Here is a 17,383-nt window from a genome sequence, read left to right as displayed (position 1 = left end):
AAGAGACAGAATCCACTTTTCAATAGCATAAGAGCACTTCCCAACAAACAAAAACTGTCACTGGGACATTTGCCGGGGTTCAGAGGATGCTGAGCTGAGGCCAGGATTGCACCTTGTCCCCCCTATTACATGGTCAGCAGATGTAGACTTTAGGCTATATTATCGCCCATGAAAGCTTGCCTCATTTTGGGTCTGAGATTCCAAGAAGCACTCAAGCGGAGTCAGAGCCAGGCTTTTGGCTCAAGTCCGGCTTGATCCTTCAGTGGCCCACCTAACTAGTGCTTTCTAAACATGTATTTAGACTTTTTTTATATTATTATTACAGTGGGTACTAGCACCATAATACACAATGGGAAACACCATTAACATACATGCTTTGTGAAGTACAGTATGTAACAATCAGAGTAGAAAGGACCTCCTCAGACTCCAGCGATGAATGTCAGCGGTTTAAAAATAGGGAGATATACATCCATGGCCGTGCAGGTCAGAGCAGTGGGGCTGGGTGGGAGGGGGGTTTCGGCAGACGACGACAAGGGGAAATGTATTATTTATTTAATTTTCCCTAGTGGTCGTCTGTCGAGTCCGCCCCCGCCCCCTCCCCCCCAACCGGGCCCCACCGCTCTTACCTGCACAGGCCGCGGCTGGGTATACATTACATATTGTCTCTCCAAATATACTAGAGACAGTGACGTATAAAATCCTCCTTTATTACACGTGACTACCTAAGAGAATACTTTTGAATTGAGTTGTTTGCTCTAATATTATGTTTCAAGAAAGGAGTAAATGGGAATACGCTGTTACATGGAGTCTTTTCTACACTTATCTCCCTATAGAGTGTTTTCCTATATTTATCTGTTTTTTATTTTGCTTACCAGTTGAGAACTACTTACTGTTAAAGCTTGCTTTCACATTAGTAAATTAGTGTCGGTGATTTGGCAGTTCATTGAATAAAGACCTAGTACTTGATTCAGCTGCATGTACACGTGAACAACAGGGGATATATTTAAAAACTTCAACATAAACATTTAAACAAAAAAATATTTGATGCCAAAAAGCACCGCCTTGAGGGGCTGAGCCTTCTTATTACTGTCAATACATGATGGCCAGAAATCCTAATACAAAGTGAGCATTGGAGATGCTACTATAAGACAGTTTTGGACTGGCTGATGTGTTAAACAGTTGAAAAGCTAGAACAGCTCTTCTTCACCACCTCCTACAGTGTAAATGGTTGCTTATCACCGGAAAGTTCAAGGCATATTTGCTCCTTCAGGATGGAAATGTAGCTGCATTTGTTGACTTATCTAATGTAAAACACATGACAATAACATACACAGAGTGCCATGACAATACATTTAAAAAATAACATAGTACCTCACAACAAAAACAATATGCTGCACAACAATCACAGTACAACAAATCACATTGTAATAATGGAGCACGAAAACAGAGCAACAGAAAAATAACAACAGAGCACACCACAAAATCAAGATGTAGATATACACATTAGAGGGCCAAGTTAACTAAAAAAAAGCGTGGGAACTGTGGTGTTGTGTGCTATGGGGGCGGGGTGAGTGAGCGTGAGTGTGGGGTCAAAGGCGTGGCTAAAAAAACAAAATATTCTGTAACTTTTTTGTCCAGACTTTAGCCTTCAGATACCTACATATGAAATAACACACATCATAAATGCTAATTAAATGCAAGCCAAGTTAAACCGAGGGAAATGCACTATTGTACATTATGAAACCTCCATTAGTTAATGCACTGCAGAGGTCTGTGTGTGTAACCAGACAGCCACAGAACTGAATACTTGGTGCAGTGGAGAATAGTGACTTGTGTATGTTTAGTGCTACATGGCCCCAGTCCGTGACAGAAAGCACGGTGGGCATGTATGTCATTATTTTAAACTTGCATTGCACACAGTATAAGATAGGCTGCTACAAAAAAACGCAAAAAGGTTTAAGTAAAGGAGAGCTTCCAAAATATAAGATTTTAGTAATACCCAGACTGTACATAGTGCAAATTTGTTTTATTAACTGCCTTTTAAAAAGCACATACTTCACAACTTAGCTGGTATCTTCCTTACAATAAGCCTCAAAAAGAATATTTGCGTGTCGTCAGGAAGCTTCAAGTGATTCCATCGATTAAAGCCAATAAAGACTTCCAAGCACCCTTTACATTTGCAGATTAACCGGTTGAGCACATTTACATTTCTTTCAGACAAGCAGGCACCCTGGCAACAAGGCTTGTTTTAGCTGTCTGCCTCTCCCTCGGTTTCACAGCACAGGAGACTCCTGTGTACACTTCAGCTGAAGAATTTCAAATCTCTGAATTAACTGTCCAGGACAGTTGTCTTTTCACAAAAAAATAAAAGAACTCTTTTCCTTAAATTAAAAAAGTATAGGCGCGTTGTGTCCCTCAAATCTTACCCACTTTGGCCACTGGTATACATATTTGTATATATTACACATGTGTCTACATATATTCAGGTGCACGGAGTGTAATATGCTATTTATCATCATTGATGTGGGTGGGCAGGGCCCATAATCCACAGGGGGTTAGGCCTTGAGAGATTTGTGTTGTCCCTCCAATAGCAATGCTGTTAAATAGCAAATTATACATTCCACATCTGCATCTATAGTTTATGCCATAGTATTTTTTTCATGTATATTTGTTTTAACAAAAGGTATTTCATCAAAACCAGAATGCAAGGGGTTACATTTGTGCAGGATGGTAAAATCACACCGAAGTGTCCTTCTGAGTAATGGGAATGCGTTCCCTGTTTGAAGCAACTGCTACGCGTAATCCATGCAGCAGAAAAAAAGGTTTGCAGTACAGCAATAAAATGTAAATATGCATTTATTAATACGTTGCTATAAAAAACTAGTGCTACCAACGCTGGGCGAGGGTAACACGTTTAGGTTTCCATTTAATGAATAAATAGTTGATTTAAAAAACAGTCAACTACAGAAGCTGGGCAGCCCATGTGCATGATTCCGTCACTGCAGACTTGATCACGTAATTAAGTCTTTACGAAATTTGCCACATAATTTGCAGATTTCTCAAAAAAAGGTTGTTTCTGGGTTAAACGGATGGCAATAATACTGCCAAGGAAAGTGCCACATATTTTTACACAATTTGCGCACCGTGGGTTGTATGTAGCTTGCCCCGCCAGAACTAGAAAAACCCACGACTTACAGCGCCATAAAGCCGGAAGGTTGTAGCAGCAAGCACTATGTGAAAAGGGTGATTTGTGGGAGCCCTTCTCGCCCGTCAGTACATACCATGGCGTTGGAGCAGTTCAGCAGGCAGATCACCCCCAGGACGTACCACCGCATCCCATAGGTTTTGTACTCCGCCAATTTCACCAGCTCATTCCTCATCTCATCGGTCTCCGCAAGAATCGGTCCGCGGTCAGTAGGACACTCATTGGCCACCAGAACAGCGTTACTATCATCCATCGTTCGCCCCCACTACAATCTCCCGGACAAGGAATATTCACTTCTGCGAGACTTCAGCGCTAAACAAAAAATAACTCCCAGAGTTCCTCTTGTGGCTGCCCGGTGACTGATTATCACGACTGCAGTCAAAACAGACGAGACACTTCCTCCTTTCCCTTTGTGTCGTTTATTCTTCAGCAAGCGACCTCAGAGAGGGCTAGACACGAACTGCTTCTGCGACGTTCAAGCCCCTCTATCAAGCGCTGCTTGGCTGAGGGGAGTCGGTGCGCTATGCAGGCTGCCGCGAGGAATGCATGCTTCTCTCTTTTCATAGTTTCCCCTTCTCCTCGAAAGCTGTCTGCACACTCCGTTGTGTTTTTAGGGAATATATCTCCCCTTGCTGCATTTGAGAGGTTCCCATGTATAGATTAAAACCCAAGAACTCCGCGGAAACCGTAGGCAAATGGGACAAAGAGTCCCGTCGATTCCTGCGCGAGCGATGCCTTCAGCGGCTCTGCGGTTCGCAGCACTCTCTTCCGCTGTCTCGTGCCCAGTGTGACACACTGGAAAAGCTGAACGCCAACCCCTTCCTTGTGACTCCGCCCTCAGCAGCGTTCACGAGTCTTCCACTGTGATCTGACTGAATATATTGCTCGGTTAACCTTTTACCCACCGGAGAAGGTCTCGCAAACTCAAGTTTCTCATGAGAACAGTGTCGCGCCCAGGGACGCAGAGGCGTAACAAAGGCCCCCGCGGTACGGGGAGGGGAGGGGGAACCGAGGTTTACCCATACTTAGGGTAGGGTGACCAACTGGCATTGGTGCAAATTCAGGACGGTGAGTGTAAAAATTCAGGACAAAGGGTCAAAATTCAGGACACAAATTCAGGACAGGAGGTCAAAATTCAGGACAAAACGTCAGGACAATAGGTAAGTTTTACAGACACATCAGAGGAGGTGGCACAATAGTATATAAGTAAGCCCAGCCATGTCCAAAGATATTCAACCATTTGCAAACTTATCAGTCAGTCAGTCAGTCAAAGAGGCTTTATTTCGATATAAATATATCTTAAAAAGCAGAGCAACAGCATTGTACAATAAAAAGATAAAAAGGAAGCAGTGCATGGAAAAATATTCATACAATTCATGCTACTACTAAAGCCAATAAATTAGCTAAAAACAGGAATTAAAAAACAGATTAAACAACATACAAAAGCCTAGATGACCTAATACGCCAAGCCCAACCTAAGAACTTGGCTAAACCACAAGCAAAGAGGGGCCTTGGATCGTTTTTTAATATTCGTAAGGCTTCTATGCAATGTCTGGTACCAAGTTCTCTACAAAGCGGTTTTAACCACCTACTCCGGGGGGCTGCATAAGCGGGACATTCAAACAAAAAGTGAGGGACAGACTCAGACCTCTTATCACAAAATGGACAGAGGGAAGTTGTTTGAAGTGGGACTTTCCACCTGGAAGTTAATTCTCCTACAGGGAGTAAGCCTATTCTAAATTGAAAATATAGGGCCCTGTCTTTACGATTAGAGATAACATCCAGGTAAGGTTCACAAAAGTAAATTTCTTTGACCAAAAGAAAATCCAGAGTGGACCTGCACAGATTGGCATTGCTGCTTCTGATACCCGCCACCCAGCTCCAATAAATCTTTTTTAGCTCAGACTTAGGGGGTGCAGTTCTATTGGACCAGGCCTCGCCAAGACCTAGGCAAACAAGGAGACGCTTAACCTCCCTCAGCCAAAAGATCTTGGACCAGCCTGTTAACCCCAGCACCTCATTAAGGCCCTCCGCATAGCTAGATAGTTCAGGTGTTCTCCATATGCGCGCCCATAAAAGGAGAGGGCGGAGCCTAGCCTGATCACTGATTGGCCGGGTGCCCAGGTCCAAAAGCAATGGAAGAGTTGGGGTACTATAAGGGAGCCCCATAAGATCTTTATGGAATTTATTTTCTGAGCGGGACAAGTGGTCAACCTTATGGACGCCCTAGAGTTCCGCCCCATAAAGAGCTGCGCTAACCCCCCTTGCCCTATATATATCAAGGACAGGAGCAATGGGTTTCAATGATGAAGCACGATGTTCCTTAAGCAAGGCACCCACCACCCTCTTGTGGGTCAGCAACATTTTTTGATGGTGGCACTTCCATCTCATGGAGTCGCAGAGGCGGATACCAAGATAGTCAAATTCTGACACTCTTTCGAGGGTAACAGAGTCCAAAGATGGAGGTTTAGCCAACCTTTTCGGGGGGTTAAGGACCAAATACTTGGTCTTAGCTGTATTAATAACTAACCCTCTCATATCACAAAAAGACTTGAAGTTGGTTAATAGACTCTGCAAACCCACCGGGGTTTTAGAAATCAGGAGGGTGTCATCCGCAAATAGAAGGGTAGGTATTCTTCTACCAGCCAGGGTTGGTGCATCTGCAGGATGTTGTAGCAGGTGCTCCACCACTCCGTTGACATACAATGAAAACAGAGTGGGGGCAAGAACACAACCCTGGCGTACCCCTCTATTTACTGGAATACGAGCTGTTTTTTGTCCCTGATTTCCCCACCTGATCTGGGCAAAATTATCCGAATGGAGGTTTATCAACAAGCTCAGCAAATAAGGAGGGATACCCTGTTCGCTGAGCACACTCCATAATTGGCTACGGGGAACTAGGTCAAAGGCACTCCGTAGGTCGATAAAAGCAAGATACAGACTGCCTTTGCCCAGTAGAACCACCTTCCAGTATAACATCAAAAGGCGAAAAGATTGCTCTATTGTCCCCGTGCCTGATCTAAAACCAGCCTGAAAGTCCGAGAGAATGCCCTTTTCCTCTACCCATTGTAATATCCTTGCCAAAACCACTTTTCCTGCCACTTTTTGTGAGGTATCTAGCAGGCTTATTGGGCGATAATTAGCTGGGTCGTTACGACATACTTTTTTGAAAATAGGAAGGACCTCAGCGCCCTTCCAAGAGTTCGGCAGGGATGCCCCTTTGAGGCTGACATTCAATAGGGCGGAGATGAGTTTTCCCCATTCCTCAGGATTGATGCGTAGCAAATCTCCTGGGATCCCATCCGGACCAGCAGCTTTGTTGGGCGTAAGGGAAGTAATCGCCCCCACCACTTCCTTGGGTGTAAACATAATCTCATCCATAGATTGAGAATGAGCGTAAGGGTGGCATATTCTCAGGCTTTCAACCTGGTCCGGGGTCATTGAATAGAGTTGGGAAAAATGGGTGACCCACGCACTCTCGGGTACATTGCAGGTGATCAGAGTATCCACAGGTCTTTCTCTGTTTCTAAGTAGATCCCAGAAACCCTTGGCGTCCTTCCTAAGACTTGCAGCCTTCAGGTCACACCAAAACTGATCTTCCCAATCTGACTTTGCCTTTAATAGTACCCTCCTATAATTACCCCTCGCAGCACAAATTCGCGCTCTAGTCTTGGATTTAACTGCCATTAAGAGTTCCCGTTTGGCCATGCGGCATGCAACTGAAAACCACCCAGCAGGACCCTTCCTGTCGCCACTCTTGTTGGCCCTCTTCCCATCATTTGGGGCTATAAATAGTTCGCCTATAGCCTTTGTGGTTTGTTCAAAAATTGTAGGTACCTCTTGCACACTGAATGAGGGGGAATCTAGATAGAGTATGATATTAGCCATCACAGATTGCACCTCCGACATCTTGGCCTCATTATCAATAATATTTTTCCATTTCAGGCGCCTCCCGCAATTGGAGGGGCGCACTTCATGGGTTGTTTTCCATACATGAGGGGTTTGGGGAGGAGACCAACCCTTCCAAGGTTGGGACAGAGACAGGATTAGGGGATTATGGTCACTATCAATAGAAGGCCAAACCTCCATATCCACCAGGAAAGACCACAGCCGAAAATTCAACATAATGTAGTCAATCCTAGAGGAATGCCCTATTCTATTAAACGTATGTGCCCCCATTTGGTCCGATTTGGATCTGCCATTTGTTGCTCTAAGACCATGCTCCAGGCAAAGAGCATTAAGGTCTATTGCATTTTGGGTCCATTTTCTAATAGGAGAGATAGACAATGGAGGAATGCCTCTCCTTGCATCATCCTCACCAATGCCCAGCACATCTTCCAGAGCAAGAGGTTCGAATGTGCAATTAAAATCCCCAGCTAATAGGACATGGGAATCTGGACCACAGCGCTTGAGTTCCTCGTCGATACCAGATGGGGCTAGAATAGATAGACCACCTCTAGTACTCCTAACATAGATATTGAATATTTCAAGCACTCCTCCACCAAACGGGCATCTTACAGTTAGTCTCAAGAGGTCTGGGGAATTGGTGACTATACTTTTAATAGAGTACCGCAGGGAAGTGCTTACCCAAATTAACAGTCCTCCGGAGGGGCACACTTTGCCTCCATTCGGTCGGACAGCTGGTGCAAAATAAGTAGTGTATCCCAGCTTATATTGTGGGTCCATGCACCAGGTTTCCTGGAACAAACAGATCGAAAAGGATTCGATAAATGTGTTCCAGTCTGGGATACTTATATTTCGGGTTAAGCCGGCAATATTCCAGCTTACGACCTTCAGGGGGTTGTTGGGAATCTCTCCGTGCTCCAAAACCAAGTCTCCTGTAGAGGGAGTACAATCCTTGAAAATATCCTTATGGTCAGCAGGTGGTACCACAGTAGAGAAAGTTGGGAGATTTTCGACAGGCGTCTCCCCACTAAGTTGGGACAACGCCTGTGGGTATCCCCGAAGCATAGGGGTGGGAGGAGGAAAGATAGTGATTGGAGAGTTCACCTGCAGCTCTCCAAGGGGTAAACTTTCCAATAAAGGCTCCCCAGATGGTTCAGCGTATAGCTCACGTATGGGGGAAATTACCTGTCAATTACCTTTCCACAATCGACCCTGCAAGTGGCCAGGACCATTATTAAATATACTGGATTGAGAACTACAGCCACCAATATATCTACGGACCCAACCATCCCTCATATGAGAACCGGTCTGCCTTGGCAAAATTGGGGGATAAAAATAACTGAGGTCACAAGTGCCAATTGGACCCAGGCTTCCTACTAGACTATGTTCCTTTGTAACTTCACTACATATAAAACTGGCAATCCTTGGATCTTTGAAATTCACTATAATACAATCGCCAGAAATAACTTTTTCCCTAGAGCCAATCCAGCCAACTCTACGTACGTGTAGTATCCTGCCCCCCCAAAACTCGGGCAGAGGTCTGTTCTCTTTGAGCCAAAATAGGGTCTTATTAAACAGTTCAGCATGGGACTCTTTCTTGCCTGGACTAAGGTCAAAACGACTACATAGGGCTTACACTCAGGGGGAAGATTAATAATAGAGTTTCTCCCGCCAGGAGGGGCCTCGCCTGGATACAACACATGGGCTTTTGCATTTTCTGATGGTTCCATGGTCGAAGATATAGCAGTACTAGTAGAATTACTCTCGCCTACGCTAGCCAATGCCGGGGGACAAGCAGTTTTTTTGCCCAAAATGTTGGATGTAGCTTTGGGGGATTTAAACTTCTCAGCCGGCTTAACGGAAGACAGGCCGATGGCACTGGAAGTGCCGTCGACAAGCACCGTAGAGATCGAGTTGTGATCAGTCACCTCCAAGACTACTGGTTTATCAACTGTAGGAGCTAAATTGTGTCGGGCAGTAGACGTCGCCTTTTTGTCAGAGCCCCTACCCAAGCTATCATCCCTAGATTTTAACTGCATTTTTATAAAAGATTTTAATGAGAAAAAATGATCTAGGGTTGTCTGCTCCATTTTATCCATTCGCTCGGATAGCCCTCTGATTTTATCTAATACTGGCAAAAGTAGAGATTTCATTATTTCCTCCATTTTTTTTGCCAGGGGTGAATCTGAGGGAGGGGGCTCTAAGCTACCGACATTTTGGGTATTGACGGCAAAAGTTGCATTCCCCTCAACGGTGCCCTCTTCTCTATCTTCCTGGAATAAACTGGATTCCCCTCCTGTAACCTTAGTGAGGCAGCCCCTCCTAACAGCCACCCGCCTCTTGTTTTTACAAGTTCTAGAGAATCTATTTTTCTGTAAGGTGGTAAGTTTTCTAGATTTAAGGGGGGCAGGGTGGATATCCGCCTGTACCATGATAGATTTCGGGTTAGGTATAGTTGAGGGATTGGTGGGGACAGTCAAATGGGAAATAGCAGTAGCAGGCTTGCTTAATGCTACAACTGGTGTCACTAGGCTTTGGGCATTAAGTGCCGTATCTGACAAGTTTTCAAGCCCTTCTATATTGGCTCTCAAGGCCGCCACACGAGGATGGTCCGGAGGAGAGGGGCCAAGAGGGTGCGATGGTGGGACCAAAGCATGTTCCGGTGAAGATATCTGAGCTATCGGGCCAATCGAAGATCGTCTGTCACCAAATGGGCTTCCAGATAGCCGCCGCTCAGCCATAGATATTTCTTTGTCAATGACATTGGCCACACGGGTAATAAACTGGTCCATGGTTCCAGCCATGCCCCCCACGTTCCCCCTCAGACTTTTACCTGAACATGTTGGCATTAGTAATACAGGGCCGGGCCGTGAGGCAGGACAACACAGACCCCGGTCGGGTATACAATAAGCAACAAATGTATAAATCAGGAACCAACAAGTAAGTAGAAGGGGGGTTCTAGACACAAAAACGCCTTACATAAGTAGGGCGGCTAATGCAGGAAATAATCAGTCAATAGGCACTACCCAGTCCAAAACCACGACAGGTGGTGGGTGACGCTGCTACTCGATCACAGTACCTGGTTAGTGTTCAGCACATCAGTACCAGCGATTTAGAGGGGGGGCCCAGCCCGGCCTCTTCCGTCCCCTGACGGCCACAGACGGCCCGCCCTCTGCCCGGGCTCAGCCCGGCGCCGCCCGCGCGCGTCCCGCGTCGCGAGGGAAGCAGTCGTCTTTAAAGCGCCTCCGGGTGCGCTGGAGTCCGGAAGTTGTCTGCCCCAAAGGATCACGGGAGCTGTAGTCTCCCCCAACAGCGGCCACTGGTGAGGATAAGGCAGCGGGGGAGACACACAGCGCAGGCAGCCCGTCAGTGATGCACAGCCCTGGTCCCAGGAGCGAGGAGCCAAGGTAAGGTGTAGCTAGCACTCGTGGCAGGGAAAGAATGCTGCCCCCGCTCTGTCGAGGAAGCAGTCGTCTTTAAAGCGCCTCCGGGCGCGTTGGAGTCCGGAAGTTGTCTGCCCCAAAGGATCACGGGAGCTGTAGTCTCCCCCAACAGCGGCCACTGGTGAGGATAAGGCAGCGGGGGAGACACACAGCGCAGGCAGCCCGTCAGTGATGCACAGCCCTGGTCCCAGGAGCGAGGAGCCAAGGTAAGGTGTAGCTAGCACTCGTGGCACGGAAAGAATGTTCAGATGTGTTCAGTTATAGCCAAACCTACTGGCTTTCCTCAATTATCAGTGTAACCACAAATCGGTATACTAAATTTCCTTTCTTACCTTTTAAAAATGAAGGTTGCCAGTGAACAGCATATACAGAGTTCTCATGTCCAGAAAGCAAAGTCTCTAGAGTGACTGCATACTGGGCCTCTGCATTTTTAAGAAACAGAATCTTTTCTTTCAGCTTGATACTACCAACACTTTCACTGTAATTCAGGTCTTCAGGATTTCTTTCTGCCTTCAAGTAGATCTTCCAGATTCTTATGACGCAATCTTGTGCACAGCTTGCCAAAAAAAGATTTCCATCTGCAATCCTGCCGGAATGGTATTGGTCTTTAGGTATTCTAATAAGACTTGTGCGTGGAGTTGTGTTCTGGTGTTTTTCTTTCTCAATTGAATAAGTCTCTCTCCTTTTTCGGAGCTCACGGTACCTGCTCTCACCACGCCTCCCACACAAATTGCCCACTCGACGCCTCTTATCCAATACTCATGACCCTGGAGTACTTGTGCTTTCTGAAACTGCCTTTCCTGGAGAATGTACAAATGTATTTGGCTGTCATCAGCACCACATGCTAATATAGGTTCCCCACTGCTAGGTAATAAAGACAAGCTGACATCCATAACAAAACCATTTCCAAAGTGCAGGATTTGAGGGCATTCATTTTTTGAATTGCAGCTGGACTAGAGGCGAACGGTAGAATCAGATGCCGCAGAAACGATCAGAAGCTCTGACCCCAAACTGTCCAGGTAAACAGCATCTACTGCACATACAACATCTGTGTGGCCTTCCAAATGAACGCTGTTAAAAAACTGGTTCTGCCTTAGTTGCCAAAGGATGACATGTTTATCAGATCCCCCAGAAACCAATTCAGTCTCAGGAGTGTAGTCAAGTTTCTTAATCCATTGCACACAATTCACCCTTCCTGTGTGACCATTTAGCAGCTCAATCACTGACTTTTCCTCAGGATGGTACAAGGCGATGGAATTACAGGTTCCGAAGGCAATAAGTCCTACTCGCCCCCACGAAACTGACTGCGGAGTTCTATTTGCGCAGGAAGCAACATGGCACATCTTATCCATCATGTATCCTTCCATCTATCATTACACTCATCCATCCCTTCATCCATCCATCCATTATCCATCCATCCACCCTTTCACCCTATCCATCTGTACACTCATCCATCCACTCTTCTACCCATCCATCCATTCACTCATCCATCCAGCCATTTACCCTTTCACCCATCCAGCCATCCTTTCACTTACTCATCCATCCACCCAGTCACTCATCCTTCCACCCATCCACCCTTTCAGTCATCCATCCATCCTCCCTTTCTCTCTCCATCGACCCTTTTACTTAGCCATCCTTCCTTCCATCCATCCACCCACCCACCCATCCATCTACTCGTCCACTCATGAATCCATCCATTGACCCTATCACTCATCCATCCTTTCTCTCATCCATCTATCCTTTCACTCCTTCACTCATCTATTCATCCTTTTGTCCATCTACCCTCCCTTTCACTCACTCATCCATCCTTACATCTGCCTTTCACTCATCCCTCCATCCATTCACCCTTGCACTTATCAATTCATCAGTCCATCCATCATTTCACTCATCCATCCACCCACTCACTCATCATCCACCTTTTCACTCATCCATCCACCCACTCACTCATCATCCACCTTTTCACTCATCCATCCTTTCATTCATCCATCCACCCTTTTGCCCATCCAGCTACCCTTCCACCCATACATCCAGCTATTTACCTTTTCTCTCATCCATCCTTGCACTCACTCATCAATCCATCCATCCTCTCTCAGCCATCTATTCAATCTTTCATTCGTCCATTCACCCTTTCACTAATTCATCCAGCCATCCACCCATCCCTTCACTTACTCACTCGTTCACCTTTTCATATTAATTTTGAGCTGAGCCTTTTTGAGAAGAGGCCCATCAAGAACTTCACCCTCGCTGCAGGAGCCATTCCAGGACTGGGACAGAAGCCACCCAGGGCGGAGACGGGATCCACCACAGGGGGGGACAGGAGCCATCACAGGCGGAGGGGGGGGGACAGGAGCCACCACATGGGGTGGACAGGAGCCATCACTGGGGGGGGGGGTAGGAGCCATCACAGGAGGGGGAACAGGATCCCCAGGGTGGGCACAGGAGTGGGCATGCAGTATTCTAGTATCATCTTGGTCTCTTCCACGGTGGGGTAGGGCTCCTCACCCCCTCCAGGACAAGACAACGAGAGGACAGGCTCTCTTTCTAAAATGTTAGTTTTGCCACCCCCACTGTGATGTACAGTACTTAAAAGAGATACTGGAAGAGAACTGACTTAACTGATTGTCCTCCATACTTTGTTAATCAGTGTTGGTGCGATTGTGCCATTTCTTTATTTTATTACATTATACACTGCATGTTTGAAGAACCGAGGTTTGCTTACAATTTACTGACAGTAATTAAGCTCTGTGAAGAGAACCAGTGCTGCCTGGTGTAATCAGGGCCAGTTCTAGGGTGTTTGGGGCCCTGGGCAGAAAGGGAATGTGTGAGGCCCCTCTAATTTGCAGAGACATGACGCATTCCGGGCTGTTTGCATCTGAATAGATGCCCCTGAAGCTGCAGCCCCTCCCTCTCAGTCACCGTCAAGCACCTCTTAGCAGCTCATCAAGGGCGGAGGGTGTGAGGTTTGTCATCCCGCTGTGCCTCCCCAATGCTGCTGGGGATCTGAGCTTTGGTGCTGCATCAGAGGATCGGAGTCAAGAAGGGAGGTGGGTGGAAGCTGTGCCGGCTTTAGGGTGGTCCGACCGGTGCCCGGTTAAAATTACGGACAAATGATAATTAAGAATGAAAGAATCCTTCACGGACAACGGACAGACGGCCGAAATTACGGACTGTCCGTGAAATTTACGGACGGTTGGTCACCCTACAGGGTGGCCCTTCAGTACATCGTGCAGGGGGGGAGTCGCATTTTGGAACGCCACTGAAGGGACGTAGATGTTTTTAGTGCAGCAGGTGCAGTGACAGGTGTGCGAGAGGCTCACTACATTTGGACTTATGCCTTTTACGTCTTTTACTTTAGTATCTAAACATGGGCCATAATGGACCCATGTCCTTGCTGTCAGTAGGCTTACATTCGAGGGAGTAGCCAGAAACATAAAATACCCTCACTTTGAGCCACATAACAGTAAACATGCGAGCAAAATGAGAGACCCCGACCATTTCTATTCAGTCCTTTGGGAATTGTTCCGCCCTCTACCGTGCAGAAAATAGTGAATCATTAATCTTTTTATAGCACATAGCTAAATTAGCGCATACGAATTACCAATGTGGAGGTTTTGGGGCCCAGACTTGTTTTTAAAGAAATGAAACTGTACATATTTAACGGATACCATTAACATGTTATTCACCAGCGATTCCTTTTTGTTTTTTTGCGTGAAGGGAAGGAACATCATTTTTAATACTGTCGCCAGTAATGTCTGTCAACAATCTTGGACTCTGTATCCTACAAGTACACGCTCCTTGTAATAAATGGCACACTTTTCCCACATTGCTTTGATAAATAAAGTGCAAGTGCTGCAAACTGTGGCACTGTAGGGCAGGGGACATTTTACATCTACCAATTTCCCTGCCCTTTGGGCTCATATTTCCACATTTGATGCAATCTGGTGACCCTTAGCGAGTGGGGCACTTACAGCTCTCTAATATTGTCCAGTTTCACAACAGAGAAGGGACCAACGTGATTTAGGCATGCTGACCCTTGGGATGTACCTTAATGGTGGGTTAAATCTATAAGCAGGGCCGCTGGCATGTGATTCTGCGGCAGTGTTTTTCCCCCACATAATTATGGACTTGCTCCATTTGCCACATAATTCTTCATCTGCTGCATAATCTGCAGATTTTAATAAAGTAAAATGTTTCTAGGTCAAATGGATCAAAAGTTACTAAAAACAAGGCGGCTTGTGTTCGCACGTAGTGGAAGGCCCATCGCCAAGGTTAACTGGTCATCTTCAAGTTGCCTATTTCTATATTTGGTTGTTAAACTGGTAGTAATGAGTTAAAATCTTTGTCCAGACAGCATTAACATGGGTCAAAACGATAAAATAATGAAGTAAAACTATCAAAAAATGTGCCGCATTATGAAGCATAATTTGCCTCTTCCCGCTGCATAATTTAGTCAAACCGGCCGCATGATTTGATGCTCCCTTGCCGCATGATTCCAGTGGCACTACCTGTAGGTTCTGAAGTAGTCCAGGGAAGACAGATCAAACTTCTAACAATTGTTCTGAAAGTTGAAAATGAAGAAAAGAACACTATACAAAAAAGGAGATCCGTGGTGCAAAAAAGGCTGCTAAATTATGCCCCGGTTACTCACCAGTAATCTTCATCACGCCAAGTCCTGGTCTTCCTGTATGCAGTCCTGAGTCCCGCCCTCCCACCTGGGCATGGAGATTGACTATTTCCTGTTTTACTGTTGTCTTTTTGGCGTGGTATGTTACAGGAAGTGCTTCAGTAGTTCCTCCCTTTTGTGGTGGGTCCTGGGTAACGGGCCATCTTGGGGGAACTTTTTGGGTCTCAGCTAGGTAATTCTGCCAGAAAGGAGAAGTATCACATGCATAAAGACTGCATCCAGCAAGACGGAAGAGGAGGAAATGAAAGGTGTCTGCCCTCAGCTCACAGTCTGCAAAGCAAGTGTTCAGGCACTGCCAAAGGATCAAAGGGGAGAAGGGGACATAAAATAACACAAAAAGCAAGGCTTTATATATATTTTCAAAGTACATTATGAGGAGTTCGGAATGGTAAGCCTTTTCCTATATATATTTATTTTCACATTCGTAGTTGATATTTTCTGGCTATGATGTTTTTATAGTATAATATCTTTGCACTCGATATTCTGACAGACAACCAGCCATGGCAGCAGACACTGATAAAAGAATCTGAAAAATGGATGATACCAAAAATAAAGCAACCCCTATTATCCTGTACCATCAATTTTGAGATGCTTTTGTCAGAGTTCGCTCCCTAGTACAACCAGCAGCGGCGGCTGCCTCTGAATGGGGGTGGTGAGCGGTTGAAAAAAATAAACTTACCGTCTCCGCCGCTGCAGCCGCATGCCTCTCCTCCGTCTGCTGGCAGCACCAGAAGCACCCGGGCTTCTGAACTCTCCCAGCCAATGCCGACGCTGCTGGAGCAGTGTCGTGATTGGTCTGAGCGGAACTGTTTGGCCGCTCAGGCAGTGCCTGGTGAGGCTGGGCATGTTCTTCAAGGGGCTGTGCAACACAGCCCAATGGAGGGCATGCCAAGTGTGCATGACGGATTGGCCAGCCCTAGAGGGCTGGTCAAGCCGTCATGTATACGCAGGGAGAGAGTGCAAACCACTCCTGCTTCTCCTGACAGTGGGGAGCCTTGCACCACCCGACCTGGCTGGAGTCCGAGTCCCGCAAAGAAAAATAAAATAATAATAACTTCTTGTCACTATAATTTTCTTTTTCTTTTGTACCGCTCAATGAGAAGTGGGGCAACGCTCCTCCTCCTTAGCGAAGGAGCCGCCACTGACAACCAGGCCTCTGTAGACTTTAAACTAGTCCCTTCTGTATGATTGCTATGTCACTTGCCAATGGCTAAAGTTTCTAAGGCAAAATAGGCTGATGTCTCAAGGAGACTGACCAAAGATGCAATGTGTTCGCCATAAATCACACAACCCCAATGTGCATCAAACCTAAAAATGTCTTTCAAAAGCTGTGTTGTGCAGCATACATTCTGTGCTGCAGCTTTACTGCTTCCTGATCACCAGGCATCCAAAGATGGCCGCTCACAAGCACTTCTGCAAAGTTTTCAATGTCCAGGGCTATTCTGGAGTCATCACACTAAACTGCCCAAGGCACCTCGGTCAACCCCTGAATGGAGTCAATAGCATTTCAGCTGTTACGGGAGGGCTGATGTTGGACATGGTAACACCCAGGCTAGAATCCATCGTTTCTATAAAAACAATTATTTTCTGTACCTCACCAATCAACAACGCTCATTTTTTTAAAGCTCTCCAACCCTAAATCTAATCTGGTACAGGCGCTCGATATTGTCGACCAATTTGGAGATGTGTTGTGATTATATCTTAACTGTGTAAAATCACCCACTTCTTTTACAGGCATGTTTGTGGGCCTACCGCCTATGTATTTTAGTTTCAAGTATTTGGGTATTAGTTTACTTAGAACAAAAGCAGACAATCAGATAAATAACGTCAACAATGTAACACTTTATAAGGCAAGTAGATCAATGGGAAAGGGCACCTATTCTCAGTTGCTTTCAGGATTGCACTAATATCTCAAAAATTGACAATCCCATTAGATCGCATTAAACAAATCAAACAGAATTCATAAAGCATGGCTCACCATCCATGAGAGTATCTAGGAGCTGAGAGACTTGCTGCTTCAAGTGAGTTCAGTTGAACAGCCAGGTCTTGAGCACCTTCTGTAATTCAAGAAGAAGGTGGGGATTTGGAGGTGAAGGGGGAGGTTATTTAAGTATTTAGCAGTGAAGTAGGTTGCTTTGCGGGTGT

General features: G+C 46.0%; 1 protein-coding gene across 1 annotated transcript in view; it reads right to left on the bottom strand.

Annotated features, from left to right (window-relative positions):
* Window positions 1–4,008, bottom strand: part of SLC49A3 (solute carrier family 49 member 3) — a 270,078-nt gene extending 266,070 nt beyond the window's left edge. Inside the window, exon 1 of the mRNA XM_085641124.1 lies at window positions 3,282–4,008. Coding sequence (XP_085497250.1) covers window positions 3,282–3,458 — 177 coding nt within the window. The 5' untranslated portion in view covers window positions 3,459–4,008. The remainder of the gene's footprint in view (window positions 1–3,281) is intronic.
* Window positions 4,009–17,383: the final 13,375 nt, after the last annotated feature.

This window comes from Triturus cristatus, chromosome 2_2, assembly GCF_964204655.1.
Source record: "Triturus cristatus chromosome 2_2, aTriCri1.1, whole genome shotgun sequence".
Classification (NCBI taxonomy): domain Eukaryota; kingdom Metazoa; phylum Chordata; class Amphibia; order Caudata; family Salamandridae; genus Triturus; species Triturus cristatus.
Note: the sequence above shows the minus strand (reverse complement) of the source record. Positions and strands in the feature narration are given on the sequence as shown.